This window comes from Solanum verrucosum, unplaced genomic scaffold (assembly GCF_900185275.1).
Source record: "Solanum verrucosum unplaced genomic scaffold, falcon-dt-bn FXZP01000261.1, whole genome shotgun sequence".
In the NCBI taxonomy this organism is placed as follows: Eukaryota; Viridiplantae; Streptophyta; class Magnoliopsida; order Solanales; family Solanaceae; genus Solanum; species Solanum verrucosum.
In genome coordinates, this window is record NW_026019969.1 from 5,724,031 (window position 1) to 5,750,707 (window position 26,677).

Below are 26,677 nucleotides of genomic sequence, written 5' to 3' on the forward strand. Positions count from 1 at the left end.
GCACTGCAACAGAAATATTTCCACCAAAAAAAGCTGATTTCAAGAGAATAAATGAAAGAGCTTTGATTTAGTGGCAAGAGCTCAACCGTAATGTGTAGATTACATGCATGTCACAAACTCAAGTCTTGTGGCAAATAAAAATCTGGTATTGAATGGAAAAGGGTAGAGAGATGGACCGTTAAATCATAGTGTCATAAGATGATCCTGTCAAACTGACTTTTTTCGTCATTGAATTATGATTCAAGTACATGGTGGTGTATTTTTGGTGTATAAAGGAAGTAGGGGCTGAGGACATAAAAAGAAGCCTCTCCCTCTAAATATGCGGCGAACTTCCAATACAATAATCAGATTATGGCACTTCAAAAACGTACACCACAATCTATTGCCAGCAGCTAAAAGGATCATTTTTTTAATGAACTACCAGCAACTAAATCGGAGCCTTGCACCTACTGAATTACTATGAATATGTCATTCCCTGGCACGATTATTTTCAAGTGCAGCGAGCTCCTTTTCTTGTTGCTCTCTAAGATAGCCCTTGGCAGTTGTATTTACAATCTTGGCTGAGAAGTTCAACAGCATGAGCCATACAACAGTGTTCCACACTGAACCAAGCGAAAGGTCCCACTTTTTTGCCTGCAGCAGAACATAGGTTTTTAGTTCATAAAGTGATTTATGTCGTGACTCGTGTATGCTTGCACGGTCATAAATTACATATTTGTTCAACACATAACAGTTGGCATCCTTGTATAAAACAGGCTTTCTAGACACAATGAGGTTGACGGGTCATGGAAGGTTTACATACCATACAAGGTCACATTAATGGTATAGATCATTAGCCAAGGAGATCTTCAGGTGACAAGTTATGGGTGTGAACGGATACTCTGATTAGTAGTTTTATTTAGTTAAAAGTTTATTATTGTAAGCCAAGTTGAAGAGGCTCTCAGACGGTGAAACAGCATTTTTTTCTCCTCAGATGATACAAATATTTTTGCATAAACATGGTACTATAAGGCTTAGCCTTTTTTTCCTTTTTTCGGACAAGTTAAATGGCTTATGCTATATTTCGATGCATGCCAACTAGATGACAGCTAAGTTTCTTTGAACCAAACCTTCTACACCTGTAAAGCAACAGTTAAGTTCCAGATACATCCCAGCTCAGAAGGCGAAAGGACTAAAGTTACCTTTAGCATAGAAAAAAGCATGCATGAAACAGTAAGCATTACAACTACATTTATTTTTCTTTCCTTATTAGTCAAGTGTAATACCTTAGCACTAGACACTGGAGGGGATGCTGCCATGTACTTCTCTCTAGCGATGTGTAGTTTGGAAATGATGTTTGGCAGGAACGAGGCCACTCCAGGAATGAGACCAAGCACCCGAACTAATTGATTTTCTATGAAGTCCATCAGTTGATTGTTGCAAACTGAAATAATAAATGCTGTCTGCAGAGTAACTTTCTCAAATCAACGACCAAAATTTAACATGTCACAGAAATCAAAGCTAGCTATTGTTTGTTTTTTTCTTTTCATTCTTTTTATAGCCGTGATATTTGGGCCAGCTTTCGCCTCGACTAATGCCACGGATACCTGCCACCTCCCACCATCAACAGGTATTAGGTAACTCGGTCTATCAAGACTAGGACAGATGGGAAGAAGTCCCCTATTGTTTTTGTCTTTGCTGGAATTTGAATATGAGACCTCATGGTTCTCAACCCACTTCATTGACTAGTCACTAGGCCACAACCTTGGGTGCTTGTTTTTCTGTTCTTTGACATCCTCTTTGTTTGGCTCTTGACCAAAAGCGAAGACCAATTACTCTAAGACGCTCCAAAAAGCACACTCATAATTCACACATGATTGTGGGTAAAGTTTGTCAAAATCAATCCAATTAACAGCATATAAGAGTGATGTCAATCTGTAAACAGGGTGTTTTCACCGTTTATTTAGAGTCTCAACATCCTGCATTTAATCACATGCGATTGTGCAGTATCTGATGATTCTTATGCCATGAAGAGGGAGAATAAGAGTAAGGACGGACTGAAGAACAGGCAGGCTGAACACTGGTGGAGGGAAGTGAGAATAAACATGAGGGAGAAGAAAGCAGAAGCTGGAGAGCCAGGTAGCTGTATATCCACCTGTCTTATACCTTAAAACATCGTAAGCAAACTTAACAAAAGAAGTTTGCAAACATGTTTGGCTAGCGTTCAAATACTTATACCAGGGAAGCATTGACAGCTTAACAACAAATGATAACATTTAGCAGCTCACATGGCGGCATAGGAAAGGCTTCAATTGGGGTTTGGAACTCTAGCAGAAGTTGTTGGGTGGACCCTTTTTAAGGAAAGAAATGCTAGAGCTTTTGAGAATACGAAATGACAATATGTTTATTTATTTTTTTGATGGGTAGAATAAGAATGACAATATTGTAAATCTCAGACACAATTTTATATCTGTGCTTGTTTTTGGTGGCAATGTGGACAAGGACAATCTGTTAAGAGGCCTAAGACATAATTAACTTCCATAGCTTTCCACACGATCTGTAATAATCTCTTTCTTGCAGATGTACTTTTGTTCAGCATTTCTTTTTCTTGACTTATATCAGTTAAAAAAGATAACATTTGGTAGATGCACACCTGTATGTGAGTCTTAATAATTGCCTTCCCGATCAGAGTTGCTGTAAAGAATTTCCAAAATGGAATACCAAATTGACCACACATGATACCAGCAAGGTCAAACAGAGGATTTGGCACCTTCACAGCAAACAAAGAGAACACTTAATAGGTTATCCACACAAACATAAAGATGTATGGGCAGTAACAAATGCAACATGCATCAAAAGAAATCCCAAGGGGATGGCCTAGTGGTCAATGAAGTGTGTTGAGAACCATCAGATCTCAAGTTCAAATCCCAGCAGAGAAAAGAAAAAACACTAGGTAATTTCTTCTCATCTGTCCTAGCCTTGGTGGACAGAGATACATGATACCTACTGGTGGGAGGTGGCAGGTATCCTGTGGAATTAGTCGAGATGCGCACATAAGATACTAAAAATTTAACTTCAAAGCTTGAAAAAGGGGCATTGTGCACAGAAGTATTATTGTCCCCAAAAATACAGAAAAAAGAAACATCAGAAAAGTGAAGAAAACAAAACATATCAAACCTAAATGTTTGTTCTTGTTGTTATTAAATTGGAGCAATATAGCAGAGCAAGCAGAGACTGTAACAGAGAATATTTCACTATTTACCAAGTGATAAAAATGAGCAAGCAGTCAAGCAGTAAAAGGTTCTTCTTTCTCACTTTTCTTTTTCTGTCCAGGGTGAGGGGGTTAGTGGTCTTGTTCTAGCATAAATTTATGTTGAAAACCCTTAATGAGGGTTGACAAATAAAGCAATTTAGAGACCAAAAGGAGGGATTAAATAGACATAATTTGAAGAAAATCACTAAAGTTGATGACACAAGTACATAACACTCTGTAAAAAGTGAGAGAGGATTTACCGACGCAAGAACTAGAATTGTGAAGAAATTCAAATACTGTCGGTTAGAAAGAAGCCACTTTTTTATCTGTTTTAAGTGGTTGTTGATAATTCCACTATCTTCTTTTGAAGCAGAATCCAAATCTTCCATAAGCTCACCTTCACGACCAGATATACTAGCTGCAATTTTGAAGAGCACGGGAAACATCAGTATTACATAACCTGGAATCCGGTCACTCCACCAGTAATGCATTACCATAAAGCAGTACTGCATAAGATAATGATTAGAACTATACTTCAAAACTTAACTAGTATTTGTGGATAACTTGAAACATTGCAGAACTGAAAAAAATGCAACAAGTTGAAGAAAGAAAGTTCTATTGCTCTGGAAGAAAGATGGTAATTGGGCTTAGATAAGGGATGTAGGGGTTATTGTCTATCTCAAACCTTCAGCTGAAATAACATTCCAGAGGTATTCATATCTAGAGGAAGGACTCCAAGCAGAAAGACTGAAAATAGAATACTGCTCAAAGAAGATGCCTTGGAGTCCCTATTCGAGTATTAACTTTGCTATGGATGATCACCAGTCGGTGTAATTCCAAGGGGAAGAGGCTAATAAAGAGCTAAAACTTGTAAAGTTTTCAACAGGCCCTTAGCCAGACATGAAAATATCTCCCAACAGAATGAAAAGGATCAAGGAGGAACATCCAATTCTCTTTCTTTTCCTTTACTATGAAGTAACTGTGCTTTGCCCCAAGGACTCCTGGAAGTAAGATCTTTCTAGCCGCTCTTTAGAAATAGGAAAGGTTATAAATAGATATAATGAGTATGATTGCCAAAAAGATTGTTACTGGACTTGTCCCAACAGCATATGAAGAAACAGATCACATATATAAAAATGTCCTGCAAAAACCTTTTAGAAAAAAATATCTTGCAATACAATTACTTGGAATAAATACATTTCCAGAAGATCAAATGTGATGTAAAGCACCACTGTACAGGAAGAAATCACATTGGTAATGTAGCTTACCAGCTCTAGAGATGAAGTAAGGAGGAAGCTCTCCAAGAGCTGTTCCAATACCCCACAATATAGCTTCCAACTGAATCTGGTTTAGTATGCTGGTCAATGGTACCCGTGCACCAGGTACTGAAAATAATGGTGGGCCAAATTCAGAACAGTCCTTATCCAGCCATGAAGGACCACTTCTTAATTGAATTGTATCATATGGAGCACTTTTTATGTCAACCCTTCCGCAGCTCACAGATTTTATTGTGAATAGAGCAATATGAGGGCCCAAGTACAAGACGAAAGTGTGCAGACCAGAACCTTTAAGAACAAAGAGAGACAAAGATGAGTGAGGAATGGCAAAAATATAAGCGAGAGTAAAATAAACTGCAACTGTAACTACCACCAAAGTCACTTCCAGATAATTCTATAAACAATAAAAAATAAAACTTTCAACTACCAGTGATGGAGCAGTAATATTCTGTTGAGAGAGATTAGGTTAAGGAACCAGAACTGAAATGACTTAAAAGTCCGAATATGATCTCTCTAATAAAGAAAGCTCATCCAGAAGCATGACAGAACATGTACAGTAGAATAGTCAGCGCACTCAAAAATATTCTAATATGATGATCCTTATTCTGCACCAAACATGATTTTAACAGAGAAAACACCCAAACAGTAAATTCAGTTAAGATGCTTGCTTAATATTATGCCTCAAATATTTAGAATATGAGTGTCCTGCCACATGACTGAATTTGACAACATTTTGATTATCATGCAAAAGATTCACCAGATATCTATGTAACAGCATAAGCATGGTCATAAGAAATACTCTTGACACAGACTAACACATCAAACTTCAAACACTAGCTCCCCCAAGGACTAATAGGACTATCTCTACAAATACAAAAAGCTGGAACTGCTTCAAAATGTGATCAAAAGCTACTCAAGTCCAGTTGCCAATTATTTTCTATATTCCTGTCATTCATTTACTTTGGACAAAACACAAAAGGAATTCAGATAAAATGCTACATTGAGGAAAATGAGAAAAATATGTATTACATACAATAGTTTGTGCTGCTAGAGATGATCTCATGATGGGTTAAGATAGGGTCAAATAAGACCGTCAGTGACAATCATACCTTAGAAGTGCATTAAAACAAATGGGGTTCAGCTAAAATACCGCATTGAAGAAATTAAGAATAATATGTATTACCTACAATAGTCTGTTCCTGCTAGAGATGATCTCATGATTGGTTAAGGGTCAAACAGGACTACAGGTGACAGCCATACCTTAGTAGTACATTATTAAAAGTTGGAACACAAATACTATCTCAAAGAAGAAACCTGTGACTTAAAGACAATGCTATCAGCCAAGCACCCACTTGACAGAGAACATTGAACAGACCTCACGTTTTTATAAGTATACACTGAACAGGTTTCTTTAAATTGTATAACATTATACCAAGAGCAAATGTCCACTCACCCAGGCCGATTGATGAAGCCACACCAAGAACTAGCCACCAGAGTCCAAACCGTAGATACCTGAGAAGCTCCTGAACAGGCTGCAGTGTCTTGAAGAAAAGCAGGCATAGAATTAAAATAAAAGAGTAGAAGGTTAGATGCGCGCATGCATACAACTCAGGCATGGCAAGGAGGTTTGGAAGATAATCCACCAGTGCAGGAATAAAATGTATCAATGGTTGTGTTTTTGTAGCTTCTTTCCTTCAATCACTGGACAACAAACTCCCAAATTTTCAAAGTTTTAAGAGACCAATGGACTGGTAAAGAAAAATTTATTTGCGTAAGCTGATAGATAAAACTTTTATCTACAAATAATATCAATTTCATTGGCTACGGCCTAAGAATATTTGCAGCTATTAACTAATGAAGACAAAAGTCTTGTAAGTTATTACTGTGACGTTACATTCGGAAAGAAAAATGAAATAGAAAAGATTAACATATAAGTCTAATTAAGAAAAGGAACAATTTCAAATTGCTGTTATCAGTTCTTCACTTATTTGTTGAATACTGGATGAAGATCATTCCATGGACATAGAAAGTACTTTCTAAATTCTACGTTAGTAGATTTAGTTTGAAAGAACATGCATATAGGGAGAGATGCCACGATTCTTAAGAATGCACATCATGCTCAAACAAAGGAAACATAAAATGCTTCATTACTTTCTACCTCCTCCACCTTGCCTTAAAAAAAAAAAAATAGTGTTCCTTACTTGAGCTATACCCTAAATCCTCTGATTTTAATTCAAAGGATAACTATCTAAAGAACTTCATGCTAGTATAACAAAAAAGGATATTAAGAAGTTCAAGAGCCCCAGATTTAGTAGTAAACATGACAGACTAATGGGATGTTGAAATGTGTTAATGAAGCTCTACAGGTCACATAGTATCCTCCACTATGACAAAATGCATTGTAACACAAGAATAAATGACATACCTCCTCATACGCCCTACCACGTGTAAAAAGCAAACTCCCACCTGCGGAAGCCAGCAGTATGACCACTAGACAGCTGCACTTGATAGTGTTAACTGAAAATTGGTGAAGACACTTAAGAACAGCTAAACAGAAGAATTTAACTGTCTTTAGTGGCTGATTCGTCAGACTCAGATGCTCCAGCTCCCTATTGTGTTTGTCAAGGAGTCCTGCTGGAATATATAAATCATTTTTCCAAGTTAAAGTCACCATTCGAGATTTTGGTACTATGCATTAATTTTGGGTATCCTACACAATGAATGAGAGACTACATAGACCTTCACATGATAAACCTTTATCAAATCACTAGACACGTAGGCTTCACAAGTCGTGTTCTAATATTTATTGGTAATACATTCTGCCCAGATTCACCGATTATACTAGAAAAATGAAGTTGAACATGAAGAACAAGATATCACTCTACTACCCTGAAGGGGTTGGCATTGTGGTCAAAGTTCAAAACTAGACCTCCTAAGATTAACTCATACCCAAACCCCAGGTTAAGCACATCAATTTCCAGAAATATAAAATAAGTAAACTCACTACCAATCAGTTAAAACTTCAACTAGAAGCTACAAAGGCTAGACAATTTATACATCCACAATCCATGCCATGATTAAGTACTTTACTTATTACAAGAATCCTTGACAACATTTAAAATTCAAATAGCTTATGACACCGTAAATCCATGAATTCACCTCATTTTCAATAAACTCAAGTACCTCCCACCTCAATTATGTAACACTTAAGTTTTTGGGACATCATAAACTAATTGCAACCATTCAATTACTATGCAACTTTAAAGAATTTTTAATTTATTAAACTATTCAGAATTTAAACTTTAAAGTGTTGTTTCCTTTATCACGCTAACTTTTCAACTTACTTTAATAGTTTCTTCTTTTGTCATTAACAAAATATGTAAGTCAAATTAACATCTTAAACTTTATACCCTTTCAAACACCTAACTATTATTCATCTTTTCATCAACCAATCTGATGTCAGTGGAAGAAGTTTAGTCCCAGACCACCCCTTCTCCTTTTATCCCCATTCCCAGGTATCTCTTAAATAATGCATTAAAACCCCTTCAATGTACCTTTTTTTCATTATCAGCAACCTTTCGAACAAGCATTACTTTATGGATGCACCCAAAAGGAGACCAACAGAAACCATACGAAAAGAAAAAAAAAATTGAACGAAACCCACGAATGCTAGAGAAATTTGCATACCCACAAACCCTTAAAGAACAAAAAATCACTAAAAATAGAGATATCTGCACGCCCAACAGCCCTTACAAAAATTGAAGAAAAACCCAGAAAAAGATAGATAAATATAGACCCGAAAACAGAGAATAAACTGACCAGAAGCAGAGTTGTCAACATTAAGCGGAGAATCAAGAAGTTGATCTTGCTCTAGAGACCCCATTCGAGAAACTCTGCTATGGCGAAGTGAAAAGAAAACAAACTTGAAATTCCAATTTGTAAAGGATGAAGTCGAAATCAATGTACCTCGAAATACGGGATTTATTTAGAGAATATTTATATCTTCTTGGGAAAAACAAAAAGAATCGAATAAGAAAAAAAAAAAAAAAAAGGAAATAGTACTAATTTTGTTCTTTGCTCGTGGGCGAGGATTTTTTGTTTGTAAAAAAAGAAAAAGGGCAAAAAAGAAGTTTTCAAATTTTATTATTTTCCAAATGTCTACATTATAATAGTTATTTCTGCTAAACTATTTTTGAAATTAAATTAACATAAAGTCATATAATATAAAAATTGACAACATCTTTGAGTAGGCGTGTGCAAAAATCCAACCCATCAATAAATCGAACGAACAAAAATATTATTGGGTCATTGTTATTGGGCTATCGGGTTAACGGATTTTTAATGATTTTATAAGAAAAATTACTAGGTTATCGATTTTTACTATTGGGTTATTATAACTCATTAAGAGGATAGTAAGTTACTACTATACCTTTCATAAATATTAATAATTTAATATAATTAAACACTATATCAGTATTCTACATTACGGTCTACACACTTCACACATCATAGTACTTCTACTTCACATTAGAAATTTCATACTCCCTTCGTTTCAAAAAGAATGGCCTAGTTTGACTTGGAACGGAGTTTAAGTAAAGAAATAAGATTTTTCAATCTTGTGGTTCTAAATTAAAGTTATGTCAAATATACCAAAATGTCCTTTAATCTTATGGTCTTAAACATGTCATGTGGAAAGTTGAAGTTAAAGTGTTGCCAAAAAAGGAAATGGGTCATTCTTTTTGAAAAAGACTAAAAAGAAAACTAGGTCATTCTTTTTTAAACGAATGAAGTATTATGTTTTGGTTGTAATATGTTATTGTAGCCTTCGTACTACATCTACTCTTATTGATGCAATTTTTCGTTATATTTCTTGTTTCGCTATATCAAAACATTAATAGTTGATTTGCTTGTCTCATTATATCATGCCAAATCGTTAGAGAAATGAGAAATCATAAATTTATTTTATGAGCATTTTTTTATGTGGTAAACCGAAAATCGAACAGATAATAACCAAAATCCGATAAAATGTAAATCAATAAAGAATATTTTATTGGTTTAACGTATTTAAAAATCGAAAATCGATAAATTGAACCAATAATCTTTGTACCAAACCGATCAATGCACACCCGTATGAGAAATATTAAATGCTTCTTATTAACTCTAACGCAATATCTAGCGTGCACGCACTGTATAATTGGGGGATGAAATTTCAAATTAAAATAGAATGTTGCTTAGATTTTGAACATTAGTTTGTTGATAGTTTGTCCTTTTTACGAAGGCAAAAAAAAAAAGTACTTATTGCTTTATTTAATTGTTTACGCCATATTCAGAATACATCTCAAGGCTATATGCTTGAATCCTCAAGAAAGCGAGAAAATGAAAGCTCATAGAAAAAGAATTTATTTTTTATACTTTTATGAAAAAAGTCATTTTCCAATATTAAGAATCTTATTTTCATAAAAAAGAATAAAAAAAATTTAAAGAACGAACTTGAGAAAAATCGAAAATATTATCGAACACACCCAAAAAGTATTAATAATTAAATACTCACAATGCTTACGTGCTATTTTTCTACATACACTCTTACCTTTTTTAGATTCCATTTGTGAGATTATACTAAATATGTTGTATGGTCAAGTGCTATTTTTTTGTGGGAAACTTACATATATATGTTATATTAAAAAAATATTTACCATTTATAACAATAATAGTTTTTTCTTCATGGGATGCTTATAATACAATTTTAATGTGTAAATTCATTGTCAAACAAGCATAATATATTTTAAAACACTTGTAATACATCCATATTACATACCTAATTTATTATTAATACATAGTAGATTATCATAATATTGCCATGCATTGCTATATATTGTAATAAATAAAAAAATATCGTTACCAGGCGGAGTGTTTCACGCATTAGCTGGCCCCCTGTCCGCGTAGACCAAGGGTGAACACTCATCGTTTACGACATGGACTATCAGGGTATCTAATCATGTTCGCTCTCCATGCTTTCGCACCTCAGCATCAGTAGGGACCTAGAGAGATGCCTTCGCCTTTAGCGTTCCTTCATAGATCTCCGAATTTCACCCCTACACATGAAATTTCAATCGGCGAGCTCATTTGAGTCTACCTTTTACATTCAGCGTAACGCCAAGTACAACCTTGGTTCGCCTTTCGATCCTTCAATTGTCATCCTTGCACTATCACTTTCAGCGATGATCAGCAAGATAACCTTTCTTATTCGGCGCATCGCCTTTTAAATCAATAATTACTTATTAAAAAAACTCATCGAAGTATTTTTTTTCTCATAAGGTAAACTACTCAGTAGTCAGTACTGTCCACCCTGGCCCAGTGTATTGATGGGCCTAACAGTATGAAAGGCTCCCATATTGAGCCGTACTAGTGAGCTGGACTTGTCACTACCTTTCACTTGATACAAAAAGCCCAATACATCTTGAGCCCTCTATCTTTGGCCCAACACTCACGTCCAAAGAGGTGTAAAAACTCGTTTTTATTAGGGAAAAAACAAAATTATGTTGGAAGTTAAGTATGATTAAGATGTTTTAAATTCAAAATGAAAAAAATGGAGGTCATTCCTCCTTTTAGAAACGTGGAAACAAGTCAACGTTGGCCATTATTGTTGTCTTGCCCCTTTCGGTAAAATGTTCATTAAAATACAACAAATCTGATTCAATTATTGATAGAGTGAAATACACCAGTCATTCTCTATGTTGTATTTTTCTTTCATTTAGTTCTTTTTTGGTTTTAACGACACTATTCCCCCAAATTTGATATTGAGTCAATAATTAAAGTTAATGAATTTTGAACTGGCTAATAGTTTATTATAGTTATTGAGTTTGTATTGAAATATTTATATTCATATAATAAATTTTTGATACAAATATATAAGTTTGAGCAAAATTTATTAAATTTTATTTCTTGCATTATAGCTTCCCCATATCAACACGTGATTTATTTATTGCATTATTTGTATTATTCTTTTTTGTACGAAGTGTATGAGGCGACGACACATTGTACCATGCCATTTGGTGCAACTTGTCGCTTTGATCCATCCACAACTAGTCCTTTTCTATGAGTTGGTAGTAATTTATACTCTTTAGATTACGGTCTAAAGATTTCTTTGTATAAATTAATAATTTTACGAAATTTTTTCACAATTTAAAGATCTTGTAAAAAGAGTTGAAATTTTTTGAGAAAATAATATAGTCTAAAATTTTGTTGACATTAGATTATAATTTAACGTTTTGTCATTTTAATGATTATATTTTCAGCTAGGGCATTTTTTCCTCAACACTTGGGTTGAATTGCTTTTTTTGTATACGGTGAAGCTTCTCGTTTAGAATGTCAATCCAATAATTTGTTGGTCCAGTAGTCTCAGCTCGCCATGAACTGCTTACAAAACAGAGAAGCAAACAAAATTAAAATAAAATTTTCGAGCATGATTAAAAGCAACTCACTGTTAGACAATTCAAATAACGGTAAAAAAAATACGTCTAAATAAGCATTTTTCCTTTTCTACAAGTTGGTAAGCTAAACTAAGAAGGAAAAGTCAATAATCATTTGTGTTGCTAGACGATCTTGATTTGCATGGCGATTTTTGTCGGATTCGGCTACTCTCCATTTCTCTTCCCTCCATTTTTTCCAAGTTCTTGCTTGGATGTGAGACACATGGCATAGATAAAAATCAATGGCTAAGATTTAATAGATTAAAATAATATTCTAATTATGATTTAGATAATTAATATTTCATAAGAAAAATAATAATAGCATAATCATAAGTCATAACAATATAATATCTTGTCCATAAATATATTATAAAAACTGTTCTCTTTTCTAAAAAAAAATCCTACAAGTATTTATCTTCCGTTTTTTTTTTAACAAAAAGAGTAAGTCTTAGAAAGCAACTTTGAACTTTCTCTTTGAAATTAGTTTACATATAATTAATAGAAAAAATACTCGCAGGGAAAAAATGATTAGAAAAAGAGAAATAACTTTAGTAACATATTTATGGACAAAAACAGAAGATAATATTAGTAAGAAAAAGAAATAATATATTTATGGACAAGATATTATATTGTTATGACTTATGATTATGGTATTATTATTTTTCTTATGAAATATTAATTATCTAAATCATAATTAGAATATTATTTTAATCTATTAAATCTTAACTATTAATTTTTATCTATGTCCATGTGTCTCATATACAAGCAAAAACTTGGGAAAATAGAGAAAAGGGAAATGAAGAGGAGCCGAATCCATTTTTGTCAACCATTAATAAACGTAACATTATTGTATTCATAAATGATTACATTATTGTACTTAATGATACTTTTAAGGGGTCGTTTGGTAGAAAGAGTGATAATGCAGGGATTAGTAATGCAGGAATTAACAATGCAGAGATTAGCAATACATGGATTAGCAATGCAGGGATTATTTTTTATCAAATGTTTGGTTCATTATTTCTAACCTAATCTTGTGTGTGGTTTAAGACTCTACAAGAAGCTTATTTCCAATTATACCCTTAAATTATTATGTGATTTTTTATTTTATGTATAGCATTATGACATACTTTCATGTTCATTCCGTTGGTGAGCTTCCGTGCATTCCATTGGCCAATATTACTCATCACATTATCCTATCCCCTCAAATATGATTATTTTGAGAAATGAATTGTTATAGTCCCCAATATTTGTCTTGGATGGTTTTGACATTATTTAAATGATACATCTCATTTTTAAGAGTTAATATCTCAAAAGGTCACTCAATTTGGGAAATTTAGCTAACAAAGTTATTAAAATTTGTTTTGTATCAATAAAATCACTCAACTTTAATCTTTGTATCAATAAAATCACTTGACTAAATTTAGCATTAAAAAAATTTAATATGGTAAAATAAATTATTTTTAATATCATATATACATTAATAGAGTTTAACTACTAAACTAAATTCGACAAATTGAAGTTTATAAGCGGATCTAAATTATTCTGATTCAGACTAGCAAGAACAGTACCTTACCTGAATAAAATGGGGCGTAATATTGCTAGCCAAGGCCATTAATATTATATTGCAAGCCAATTTCATTACTGTCCTAGCCAGTTTCAGTAAATAAATTGGGACGTAATTCAATACTGGATTAGTGACGACTTTGAGAGCCATTGATATGTTGCGTTCACTTTATTTATTTATTATTTTAATTATGAATATAATATAAAAAATAATTTATTTTGTCATGTCAAAAAAAATTAATGATAAATTTAGTTGAGGGGCATCCTGTGTTTCTTTACCAATTCTGAACACTGTATAAAGAAATTGAGGGGCAGTTCAGTCATTTTGTTGCCTTATCCAAGACTTATTAAACATGGTATTAGTAATCCCTAGGTATCCTTGGTATTAGATAAGACCACATATGGTGTATTAAGTTATCCATGTATTAGGTGGGTTTGAGTTGAAATGTGCTACCAAACATTGTATTGAATGAATTAAATTTTAGTCCAAGGACTATTTTAATTAATACATCCTACCAAACGACTCCTTAATTGTATATATGCAAGACCATGCATGTCTAAAGATACTTTTGAGTATAATGGTTAAATGATTCTCTATTGTCTAAAGGCAAATTTCCAGGCTCGTTTGATCATGTGAGATGAAATCTTAATATGAAATTATATGGGATGAAATTAAAGTTTTGTTTGGATATGCAATTTAATTTTTTTATTCATAAATATTTAAAATTTCATAAGTTGTGAACCTATTAGAATTACTTCAATCTATATGCAATCTTACCAAATAAATAAAAATTCCTAACAAAAGTATAATACATTGTCACAAAGTTATTATAAAAAAATAATAATACAATAATTACTGATTGAACTTTAATTCAATAAAAAATAATAATTGAACATTAGTGATTGTGTACTTCTCTTTAATAGATTTGAGAAAGTTAAATTTGAAGTTCAAATTAATTACCTATTTTTACGTGATAATTAGTAATTTAAATAAAGCCAATGTATCTCCAATTAGGGGTGTTCATGGTTCGGTTTAGATCGGTCATTAATTAAAATCAAAACCAAACCAACATAAATTGGTTTTTAAATTTCTAAAACCAAACCAAACCAAATAAAAAAATAACCGTCGGTTTGGTTAGATTTTTTTCGGTTAGAAAGTAATAAGTTTGTTGAGGATATACGCATCTCGATAGACAAAAGCACTTAGTGCATGAATAATTCACAAATAAGCTATTACACGAACAAAGTGATTCATCCAATGTACCAAGTTTCAGAAACTTAAAAAACTCATTGTCAATAGCATAAAGTTGGTTCAATATTCTGGAGATCTCAATATCTTATCAATAGACTTTTTAATAAAATTACACCTTAAAATATTGAGAAATTACTTCTCAAAAGAAAAAAACCAATATTTCATAGTCAAAACTAATCAATTACCATCTTCTTTAGCTTGAGCTTTAAATTATTCAATGTTGCGTTCGAAAATTTTATAAAGAACAGAGAAAGTGTAATCTTTAAAGTAACGCATATTGAGGGATTTAAGTTGGGCTTAAGGTGTTAATAGTTGGGCTAAAATTTAAGTGTTGGGCTTCAGAATATAGTAAAATTAAAGACTTAAGTTAATTAAAATTTAGTAAAATACTTATATTTTATTTATAAATAATTGTAAAATTTATATATATAACTTCTCGGTTCAGTTTGGTTATTTTTGCGGTTAATTTTTAGTAAAACAAAAATCAAATCAAATAATATCGATTTTTTAAAAATTAAAACCAAATCCAACCAAATCAAACCAAATATCGATTTTTTTAATCGGTTTGGTTCGGATTGCGGTTCGATTTGGTTTTATAACCATAATCATGAACAACCCTATCTCCAATCATACATGTTAAATATCTATGTGAATTTGTAAAATTACATTCGATTTGATTTTATAACCATAATCATGAATAATCCTATCTCCAATCATACATGTTAAATATCTATGTGAATTTGTAAAATTACGTACTAGAAAGAGTTGATCAACAAATGGATGATTTATTTCAATTTTCAACACAAGATGTTTTTTAAAATAGAAATAGAAAAAGGGTGAGGAATTTGACGAGAAAAGGTAAATTCTTCCAATGCAAGACAGAAACTAATAATATTAGAAAAATTAGGATTCAACTTTACTAGTCCACTAGTTTTTTTTGTGGGATACAATTGGCCACATAGACAGCATGAGAAAATTAGTTTGAATGCATTTAATCACGTCTTCTAATTATCCTACTAGAGAAAGAGTCATACTTCCGTCCATTTTTAACTGTCATAATTTTTGTTTTTGGAATTAAATTATAAAAATTTTGATTAACATTTTATAATACATTTTTTCATTATATTGATTTATAAAAGATTACAATTTATAGTACTTTTCGAATTAATTTTTAAATATCTATTTTTTTTGTTTAAAATATCAAATTAATGTTAGATGAAGTAATATTTATTACTAGGAAAAGGGGAAAGTTTGAAAGTTGAGAAGACGATGACAAATGACTTTTGCAAGTCATAATTGAATGAGTATTTTTCAAATAAAATCAATTTTTTAATTAGTAAAATATAGTGACATTTAAGGAAAATTTCTGGAAAAAAAAAATATTACTTCGATCCATTTTAATTATCGTTTTAGCTTTAACAAAATATACATATCTGAAATTTGATTTCTAGATATAAAAAATATTCTTGTAAAGAATGTATTGGGAAAAATGTCTGAAATATATATTCAAATTTTGATCGAAATTGTCGTAACAATTCCAAACTTTGGGAAGGACATTTTATCCCTTGCACTATTTAATAGTGTATTTTAAAAATATAATGTGTCCACGTGAATATCATAAATATTGCATCATTATAAATAGTAATTTATCCATGTGGACACATAAAGATATATATGTGCCCATGTGGACATCATAAATTTATATTTTAAAATTTTATCAGCTTTAGTGTTGGAAAAACGAATATATATTATCTTCCGGAAGAAGTGTTTTAGGAATATCTTTTTTGGTGAGCTTATCTTATACTACCTTTGTTTCAAATATTTGTTATAATTTTCTTTTTTAGAGTAAAATAATATAAATTTTGATAAATATTTTAAAATATATTTTTATCATATTAATATAAGAAAATTTATAATATATAGCACTTTCTATATAGTTTTTGAATAATTTAATTTTAATTTTAAATATCAAAATTAATCTAATGCAGTTTTTAAAATTAATAAAATTACCTCTCGAAAAATGATTGCGTGTATGTAGATTAATTAGAGCGTCCGAGGTACGTTATCTAGACATCTACACAGCTTAGGTTATAAGGGACCAGCATTAAAGTACGCCAATATTTATTAAAGTTAGGCCAACAAAGAAATACACATATGAAAATTAATTATGGATGCTCTTTTTGAGTTTTTTTTTTTTTTTTAAAGTTCAAGATTAGCCTTTAGTAGGGCTAGTTAGAATTATATACATTTAAATTTAAAGTTTATTTATTTGAATAAAGTATCATACTTTTCGACCTCTAAAAGCTTGTAAAATTGAAAATTATGGATGATTTAACTTAATAAGAAATAAATAAGGGAATAAATAAGTTAAAAAACATAGAATAGTAATAAGCACTTACTTTGTTGCTAGATTAAATGTAATATATATATATATATATATATAAAGAATTAATTTGATATATTCTTGAATTTTGCAAAATTCATCCATTTTGGACCATAAAAATGGTGTGAACAATTTATATAAATTGAATTAGAGAAAGTACTACTCCCTCCGTTCATTATACTAATTCAACATCCGGGATATATGCATGGTGGCAATGTGTTGGCAGTAATTAATAAACCCAATTATTTTGCTTGGAATCTTTTGGTAATAATATCATTGTCCTAATATTGCTTCATGAATATTATTCACAAATTAATAGTGGAATTATGATTGTCCTAATATTAGTCATGAATATATAACGTATACGTATCTTCATATATACCATATTAATTATATCCTCTTTATTCTTCAACACCCCTTATGCACTGATTATAAGAAAATAAGTAAAAACCTTCGTTATTTTCCTAAAAAACGTTTTTCATAATCTTTTTTTATATAATTTCCTTTCCACCAAATACATGAACCTCACAAGTCAAATCATATGGGGTTTGAAAAATATTAATAGCGCAATTTATTGAGTATTTGAACTTTCACATTTTTAGCGAGATTTAGGAGAGAAGAGAAGAATTGAGGGAAAATTTTAAGATGGTAGAGGCACAATCAACCATAATTGTATGAGGCTCCATTTAATTTTTGACACTTAAATTTGTGGGCTCATTTATACATTTTTACCTTCCACTCATCACCCCACTCAGTTCTCCTCATCCGTGCCCCTATTCTTTTTTTCCTTTTCTTTACTTTTGTCTTTTTAATTATTTTTTTCCACAAAATGCAGTTCTTTAAAATGAAAATGCAAAAGATGATAAAAATATATTCTTTCTTTTGGTAATTGAAAAAAAGTTAAAACTAAAAGACAATAAATGATATATTAAAGCATGCACTTATGTACAAAAATAAATAAATGAGGTTGAACGATATAATAGAAGTTATTTATTTTATTTGACTATTTTTTATTCATAAAGTTTCTGAGAATATTTAATCGTAACTAAATATTAATGAAAATACTAGAATTAAAGATGATTGATTCAGCTAAATTTAAGTAATTTTTAGTTATACGTACTTAAAAACACTTTTTAAGTGTTTAAGTTAAATTTAGAAATAAAAAGATAAAAATGTTGAAGCAGAGATAATGTATTTTATTAAAAAGAATATTGATAAATAACTTATTTGTTGGAATAACTAAAATATCTTTAAAATTGTTAATATTAAAAAATAAACTCATTATCCAATATTTTTAATAGTATCAATCAAACACAAATAATAGTATTAAAGTCAGTCAAAACTCAAATTAATTGTGTTTCATTCACTTTAGAATATAAATTAATTAGATGCAATTATTTTTAATAAATATAAACTATTTATCTAAATAGCATGCAATAATTAGCAATTTGACAAAAAAATAAATTTCTCCATAACTGCTTATTCAAAAATTACAAGCAAACTCATAAACAAAAATAAGAAAAAGAAGACATTTTTTTCCTTTTTGTTTCGATTTTATTTTGTAGGACAAATCTATAAAATAAAATGAAGTATTTGTACCATGAATTCAATCTAAAATTGATTTCTTTTAATTGTATTTAGAAGTTAATTTTATTTTTATTATTAGAAAGAAAAGTGAAAAAGAAAAAAAAAAGATGGGTGGGTGGATTAGGGAACTGGGTGAGGTGGTGAGTAGGAGGTAAAAGAGTACAAATGGACCCACAAATCCAAATGTCAAAAATTGAGTGGAAACTTACACAACTATTGTTTGTTGTGCCTCTATCATTTTAAAATTTTTGAGAATGAGGACCTTGTTCTTGGTGTTTCCCGAATAAGCCTCCAACTAATATTACTAGTATATATATTGAACCAAAATGCACAGATTTACAACATCTTGGAAAAAAACATTATTTTCTTATTCTTCATTAAGCTTAATTATGTCTTCTAAATTACTCTTTATCCATTTCTTAGTCACGTACATGGTCCTTAATGAATTTTTCTTGATGTCAATTTCATATACAACAAATACTTATTGTCCATCTGGGTACCCAGAGGAGGGAGTGGCAATAGAGAAAGAAGATATAGACAAAATGCAATTTGCAGTGAATTTAGAGTTCTTGGAAGCAGAGTACTTTTTATGGGCTTCCTATGGATTTGGGCTTGATGTAGTTGCACCAAATTTGCCTATGTCTGGGCCTCCTCCTATTGGTGCTAGAAAAGCAAATCTTGATCAACTTACAAACAATATTATTAAGGAATTTGCTAATCAAGAAGTTGGTCATCTAAGGTGAATTCAAATTTTTTGAGTATTGACATCGCATATCCAAATTTCAAATCATGATATTAAATTGCATGTTCAAACGAAAACTAAGTTTTATGTACCATGGTACGAAGTATTTATATAATTAGGTCGTGTAATGTGTGTTTGGTTGTTTTGTAGGTCACTTAACTCGACAGTTGGTGTTTTTCCAAGACCTTTGTTAGATCTTACTGCTAAAAATTTTGCAAAGATATTTGACGATGCTTTTGGACACAAATTGGTACCTCCATTTGATCCATACAGAGACAGTTTGAGCTACATGTTATCTTGCTATGTAATTCCATATGTTGGATTGGTTGGTTATGTTGGTACAAATCCCAATATCAATGGCTACGAAACCAAAAGGGTAAGTAAATATATATGTATTAATCCTCCACCCCCCTCCCTAGATGATTTATGAAGAATGATTTTATAGGCGGGTGATCTTAAACTTTTGACATTGGCAAAACTTTAAGTTCAACAATTTTAACTTTTAACACTAAAGGTTTTCCCTTGAGTCAAACAACGGTCAAAACTTCAAGATCGCTCATTTTTAAAATTAATTTCCTATATGCCAGGATGGAAAACTAGAAATAGTAAATAACCTTAGAAAAAACTACATACTAATAGAAAGACAACCTTCCTTATTCTTCTCCGATTCGCGACTCCTATTTTTCCCGAAAATAGCATGATATGAACTAGAACAATAGATACAAGAACGTATTTTACACCCTCAAAAGCAAATGATTCGAACAAATATGACTCTAAAGTTAGATGAAAAATGACAAATATATTGAAAAAGTATAACCTTTTTCATTACAAATAATACTTTTTTTTCTTTTGTAGCTTTTGGCAGGATTATTAGGTGTTGAATCAGGACAAGACGCAGTTATCCGGATGTACCTCTACGAGAGAGCAACGGAATTAGTTTCCCCTTACCAATACACAGTGGCTGATTTCACATCTCGTATATCAGGACTAAGAAATAAATTAGGTAATTGCGGGATCAAAGATGAAGGCATATACATTCAACCACCACTCGGAGCAGAGAATCGGACTAGAAGTAATGTATTATCAGCTAATTTTGGTTCACTTTCCTACAAAAGAACTCCAGCTGAGATTTTAAGGATCGTATACGGTTCTGGAGATGAACATGTGCCTGGTGGATTTTATCCTAAGGGTGCTAATGGAAAAATTGCTAAGGAATTTCTGAAATAGCCATGAAAATAATTAAATTATCATTATCTACATTTGTAATAAATGTTTATGAAATAAAATAAAATAAACATATAGTATGGTGTTAATTTTGAAAGAATATTCCAATAATTGCTTACATAAAGATCAGCAAATGAAGTAAAATATTGTTTTATTTAATTTCCTTAACGTGTTGTTTAAAATTTTATATAAATATTTAATGGTGTTTCTTAATTTTTTTCTCATACCGAATCTCTTTGATAATATCAGTAAGCAATCAAGAGTTTTCTGCCCCAATAGATTAAGGACAACTCAAATATTATATATCATATTGGAAAGAAAAAACAAATGTTGTGCATGTAACTATATCTTATGCTGAAGAAAATAAGTAATTAAAGATGTCCACTAATTCATTATATTATAAGTTATAACTATATAAAACGATGTTATGTAGTATGTTTTATCTACTAATTTCATTATAACCGTGTATGAAAAAGTTATAAACGTGTCGCCCAGCCATCTAAGCTCTCTATGAAAATAAGTAAAGAAATTCATTTCCTAATTTTAACTTGTTTCCACGATGCACCCTTCCGGCCGACAGTTATCGAAAACTTGTGGATTTGTTTCCAACTTTTCATTTACCTAAGAACATGACATATCTCAATAAAATTAATGGCTTAAAATAAAATTATTATCATTTTCTTTCATAATCGTTGTTTTTAATATAGTATTAATATAATATTATTATTTATAACAATATTAAGGATTATTTATATCAATTTAGTTTAATAAGATGTTAGTTTTTTTTAAAAAAAGATTACAATTACCTTAGATGTTAATGTAAAAATATTATTTATAACTATAAAAATCTGAATAATTTAATTTAAAATTCTAAAATGCTTCACCATTAAAAACTTTTGCTTTGCTAGGCTCACTCTTGAAAGCCAAAGTTTGCATTTTCTAGATAGCTATTAAAGAAAATAATTGAACTTTGATCACATTGTAAAATATTTCTTAAAATTTTATTGACATAAGAATAAAAGTTAAAAGTATTTTTTATATAGATTTTAAATACTAAATTTAAGTTTTATGTTTACAATTTTATTGACATAAGAATAAAAGTTAAAAGTATTTTTTATATAGATTTTAAATATTAAATTTTAATTTTATGTAGAATTAGATCTAATACAATTTAGTTTTAAACATTAGTTAAATCTATACTACCTTAAAAGCATGAACTCCTAAATTGAATGTTAAATTACTATAATACCTCTAATTAAAAGTATTTAATTTATTAATTTAATTATTTGTATTATATTAAAAGTATTTACCCTTTCATATTAAAGAATTGTGACTTTTCCAAAGGGTTGTTACTTTTTTTACGGGTTTTGACATTTTCGATGAGTTGTGACTTTTCTGAAGGGTTATGATTTTTTCAAAGGGTTGTTCCTTTTCCGATGAGTTGTGACTTTTGCAAAAGGTTGTGACTTTTTCGATGAGCAGTAACTTTTTTGAAAGGTTGTAACTTTTCTGATAAGGCACAATTAACACCTATTCATATTACTATTTGTTAGCTATAAATAGAGGGACTTCCTCTCACTTTTAAACTACGATTTTTTTAAAAGTTTTCTACTCTTCTTCTTCTTAAAAAATCTCAGGGATATTTGCAACATTTGATTAAGTTCAAAGTTCAACAAAATTCGAGGTACCACATAAGAAAGAGTTGGTGAACAAATTGTAGCAAATCATTCATAAATTCACACTCGTATTTTTTCTTACGATTTTCATGAGTTAACAGTGACGAAAAGTTGTGGGAAAGACTATAATAATAAAAAATTATGAAAAAAGTCACATGATTTTGGTAAGATATTTCTCCTTTTGTTTTTTTAAATTATTTTTTTACCCTCAAATAAAGGAGTTTCTTTCTAATTTTGCTAAAACAACGGGCATCAATGTAGTCTATTAAATCATTAGTTTTGATGTTAATTCCACTATTTCAAAAATAGATTTTCACTTTTACTTATAATATGATAATATAGTCATGATAATAATTACTTTTTAATAGATAAATGAACGGAGAAAGTGAAGTGGTGGTGGCAATAGATTTTAATCAAATGGAACACTATAGTGAATATAGCATGATCATATATTTTTGTCTTCCTTCTTCATTGGCTATGTATCGTTCCATATATATATTTTAAAATATTTATATTGACTATGAAATTTTTTTAAGTATGAATTTTCTGTTATTTGTGTTCATTTTAATTTGAGAAAATTGTAAGTCACAAGATACACTCCTTGCTAGCTATATAAAATAGATAGGAAAATAGTGATTGATCATAAAATAATCTTAAATCAAAATAAAGATTCTATAAACAATACTTTAAATTTTGTTCATCTATTAAGTTTTATTTTTTTTAAAGTTTAATTTTTATATCACGATACAACTTCTATAAGATACTAGATACTTTTATTAGACAACAAGTAAAAGATAGATTGTGTATAAAGAGAAAATATTGAAATATTTACGGTAATCCTTATTTGTGTCATACACATACTAAATTTCAAGTATGAATATTTAAGAGAAAAATTATACTTAAATGGTGTCCATAATTTATGTTCATAACCTCAAGAGGAAAGACTATTGGTGACATTTTTTGTATTGATATTTTTTTAAAATTTTGTTGGTTAGATTTGCTTGCAAAATTTAGTGAAGTAAAAAATAATACCACTAAAGAAATGCCACTTTCTCCCATATTTAAACTTTGAATGTATTTTGAAATAACTCTATAAAAATTTGTATTAATCATTTAAAAGCACTTGTCCTATGTTCTTTAAACTATAATTATTTACTAAAAAAAAATAATTTAGTAATATTAATTCTATTTTACAACATCATATCACGTGCCGTGAAACTAGTTAAAAAGAAAAATGTCACGTGAGAGAGAAGAGGAGTAAGGAAGTTAAAGTGGAGAACAATTCATATAGAAATAAAAACTCAAGATTTTATTTCTTAATAAGTCGAATCAAACAACATTCCTACTAAACGAAACTACTTAATTGAAAATTGATAGAAACTAATAACTACATAGAACAATGAATCTTAAAGACGTTAATATATAATTAACTCACAAATATGTAATCAAAATGATATTGATCCAACACTTGTTTTCTTTAGTGAATATTCTTAATTCTTCCTTCTTGAGTTGTCTCCTTTAGGTGGTGATGGAGGTGGTGGATGCACGAGTATATAGCCATGAATAACGAAACTTAGGATGAAATCCACCCGCGGGCATGGGTGGATCGATGAACGAATGGCCATGGATGAAGATGTAAATTAGCACGAGGAGGATGAACGAATGGCCATGGATGAGGATGAATCTATAACGTATAGTGTACCATCCTTCAACACCGAATATAGCAAAATAAGTAAAAAACTTCCTTATTTTCGTAAAAATATATTAAGTATTTTTCTTTCCGCCAAATACATGAATCTATCTCACAAGCCACATCAAATGGGGTTGGAAAATATTAATATATAGCACAATTTATTACGTATCTGAACTTTTACATTTTTAGCGAGATTTAGGAGAGAAGAGAAGAATGAGGATATTACTAGTATATATATTGAACCAAAAAGCACACATTCACAACATCTTGGGAAAAAGTGTTACTCCCTCCGTCCACTATTAATTGTCATACTTTCCATTTTTAGAGTCAAACTATAAAAACTTTGACTAACATTTTATGATATATTTTTTTCATCATATTGATATGTAAAAAATTGCAATGTATAGTACTTTTTATATAGTTTTTGAATATCTAATTTTTTTGTTTAAAAAATTGAATTAATGTAATCTAATTTAACTTTGAAAATAAGTCAAATTGACTTTCGAAAAGCACAACATGACAAATAAAAGTGGACGGAGGGAGTACTTATTACAAGAATGCTTGACAACATTCAAAATTCACAATCTATGCCATGATTACAAGAATGCTTGACAACATTGAAAATTCAAAATAGACCTTCACATGATAAAAATCACTAGACACATAGGTTTCACAAGTCGTGTTCTAATATTTATTGGTAATACATTCTGCCCAGATTCACCGATTATACTAGAAAAATGAAGTTGAACAAGATATCACTCTATTACCCTGAAGGAGTTGGCATTGTGGTTAAAGTTCAAAACTAGACCTCCTGAGATTAACTCATAACCAACCCCCGATTAAGCACATCCATCAATTTTCAGAAATATAAAATACTAAGTAAACTCACTACCAATCAGTTAAAATTTCAACTAGACAATTTATACATCCACAATCCATGCCATGATTAAGCACTTTACTTATTACAAGAATGCTCGACAACATTCAAAATTCAAATAGCTTATGACACCATAAATTCACCTCATTTTCAATAAACTCAAGTAACCACCCACCTCAATTACTATGTAACACTTTAGTTTTTGGGACATCATGAAATAATTGCAACCATTCAATTACTATGCAACTTTAATTTATTAAACTATTCAGAATTTAAACATGATTGCTCTATCACACTAACTTTTCAACAATTACTTTAATAGTTTCTTCTTTTGTCATTAACAAAATACTATATAAGTCAAATTAACATCTTAAACTTTATACTCTTTCAAACATCTGACTATTATTCATCTTTTCATCAACCAATCTGATGTCAGTGGAATAAGTTTAGTCCCAGACCAACCCTTCTCCTTTTATTCCCATTCCCAGATACCTCTTAAATAATGCATTAAAAACCCTTCAATGTACTTTTTTTCATTATCAGCAACCTTTAGAACAAACATTACTTTATGGATGCACCCAAAAGGAAACCATACGAAAAAAAAATAAAAATTTGAACCAAACCCACGAATGCTAGAGAAATTTGCATACCCACAAACCCTTAAAGAATAAAAAATCACTAAAAATAGAGATATCTGCACGCCCAACGACCCTTACAAAAATTGAAGAAAACCCCAGAAAAAGATAGATAAATATGGACCCGAAAACAGAGAATAAACTGACCAGAAGCAGAGTTGTCAACATTAAGCGGAGAATCAAGAAATTGTTCTTGCTCTAGAGACCCCATTCAAGAAACTCTGCTATGGCGAAGTGAAAAGAAGAGAAACTTGAAATTCCAATTTGTAAGGGATGAAGTCGAAATCAATGTACCTCGAAATACGGGATTTATTTAGAGAATATTTATATCTTCTTGGGAAAAACAAAAAGAAATCGAATAAGAAAAAAAGAAAAGGAAATAGTACTAATTTTGTTCTTTGCTCGTGGTCGTGGATTTTTTGTTTGTAAAAAAAGAAAAAGGACAAAAAAGAAGTTTTCAAATTTTATTATTTTCCAAATGTCTACATTATAATAGTTATTTCTGTTAAACTATTTTTGAAATTAAATTAACATAAAATCATATAATATAAAAATTGACAACATCTTTGAGTAGGCGTGTGCAAAAATCCAATCCATCAATAAATCGAACGAACAAAAATGTTATTGGGTCATTGCTATTGGGTTATCGGGTTAACGAATTTTTAATGGTTTTAATTATTAGATTATCGATTTTTACTATTGGGTTATTATAACTCATTAAGGGGTCGTTTGTTTGAAAATGAGTTATGATGAGATAAGTTATGTTGGGATAAGTTATGTTGGATTAGTTATGATGGGATAAGTTGTGTTGGGATTATTTGTTATTCAGTGTTTGGTTTGTTGTATTCAAAATAATAAATTTTAAGAACAATTTATTTGTTTACAAAAATGCCCTTCATTAATGTAAAAAGTGATATAACAAAAGGGTTGAAAGAGACATTTTTGTCATTTACCTATTTTATCCCGGGATAAGTTATCCCGGGATTACTATACCACCCAAGGAGAGGGATAACTTGTCCCGGTACTAATTATTAATCCCGGGATAAGTTATCCCGAACTTGCCAACC

The 26,677-nt window shown here is 30.5% G+C and overlaps 2 protein-coding genes across 9 annotated transcripts; one reads left to right on the forward strand and one right to left on the reverse strand.

Moving 5' to 3' along the window:
* Nucleotides 1-318: 318 nt before the first annotated feature.
* On the reverse strand, nucleotides 319-25,907 carry LOC125816021 (vacuole membrane protein KMS1-like). 8 transcript variants are annotated; one of them, XM_049495612.1, is made up of 8 exons: nucleotides 25,758-25,907; nucleotides 6,935-7,143; nucleotides 5,963-6,041; nucleotides 4,501-4,797; nucleotides 3,493-3,650; nucleotides 2,633-2,749; nucleotides 1,266-1,442; nucleotides 319-633 (listed from the first exon to the last, which is right to left on the reverse strand). In XM_049495612.1, exons 1-8 carry the CDS (start codon nucleotides 25,819-25,821, stop codon nucleotides 469-471), a joined length of 1,266 nt encoding a protein of 421 aa, XP_049351569.1. In that variant the 5' UTR covers nucleotides 25,822-25,907; the 3' UTR covers nucleotides 319-468. The 8 variants fall into 8 exon arrangements, with proteins under 8 accessions (XP_049351569.1, XP_049351565.1, XP_049351571.1 ...); XM_049495608.1 differs by having other exon boundaries at nucleotides 5,963-6,050; XM_049495614.1 differs by having other exon boundaries at nucleotides 6,935-7,140; nucleotides 25,758-25,900.
* LOC125816038 (desiccation-related protein PCC13-62-like) lies at nucleotides 19,153-20,756 on the forward strand. The gene is made up of 3 exons (XM_049495633.1): nucleotides 19,153-19,502; nucleotides 19,656-19,881; nucleotides 20,361-20,756. Exons 1-3 carry the CDS (start codon nucleotides 19,153-19,155, stop codon nucleotides 20,730-20,732), a joined length of 948 nt encoding a protein of 315 aa, XP_049351590.1. The 3' UTR covers nucleotides 20,733-20,756.
* Nucleotides 25,908-26,677: the final 770 nt, after the last annotated feature.

Excerpts from the sequence above, each read along its gene's own strand:
- LOC125816038 (XM_049495633.1), top strand. The coding sequence starts at position 19,153 with ATGTCTTCTAAATTACTCTTTATCCATTTCTTAGTCACGTACATGGTC. Across the intron at positions 19,503-19,655 it reads CAAGAAGTTGGTCATCTAAG|GTCACTTAACTCGACAGTTG; the intron begins GTGAATTCAAAT and ends GTTGTTTTGTAG. Across the intron at positions 19,882-20,360 it reads ATGGCTACGAAACCAAAAGG|CTTTTGGCAGGATTATTAGG; the intron begins GTAAGTAAATAT and ends TTTCTTTTGTAG.
- LOC125816021 (XM_049495608.1), bottom strand. The coding sequence starts at position 25,821 with ATGGGGTCTCTAGAGCAAGAACAATTTCTTGATTCTCCGCTTAATGTT. Across the intron at positions 7,144-25,757 it reads TGTTGACAACTCTGCTTCTG|CAGGACTCCTTGACAAACAC; the intron begins GTCAGTTTATTC and ends TATATATTCCAG. Across the intron at positions 1,443-2,632 it reads TTATTAAGACTCACATACAG|ACAGCATTTATTATTTCAGT; the intron begins GTGTGCATCTAC and ends GTTACTCTGCAG.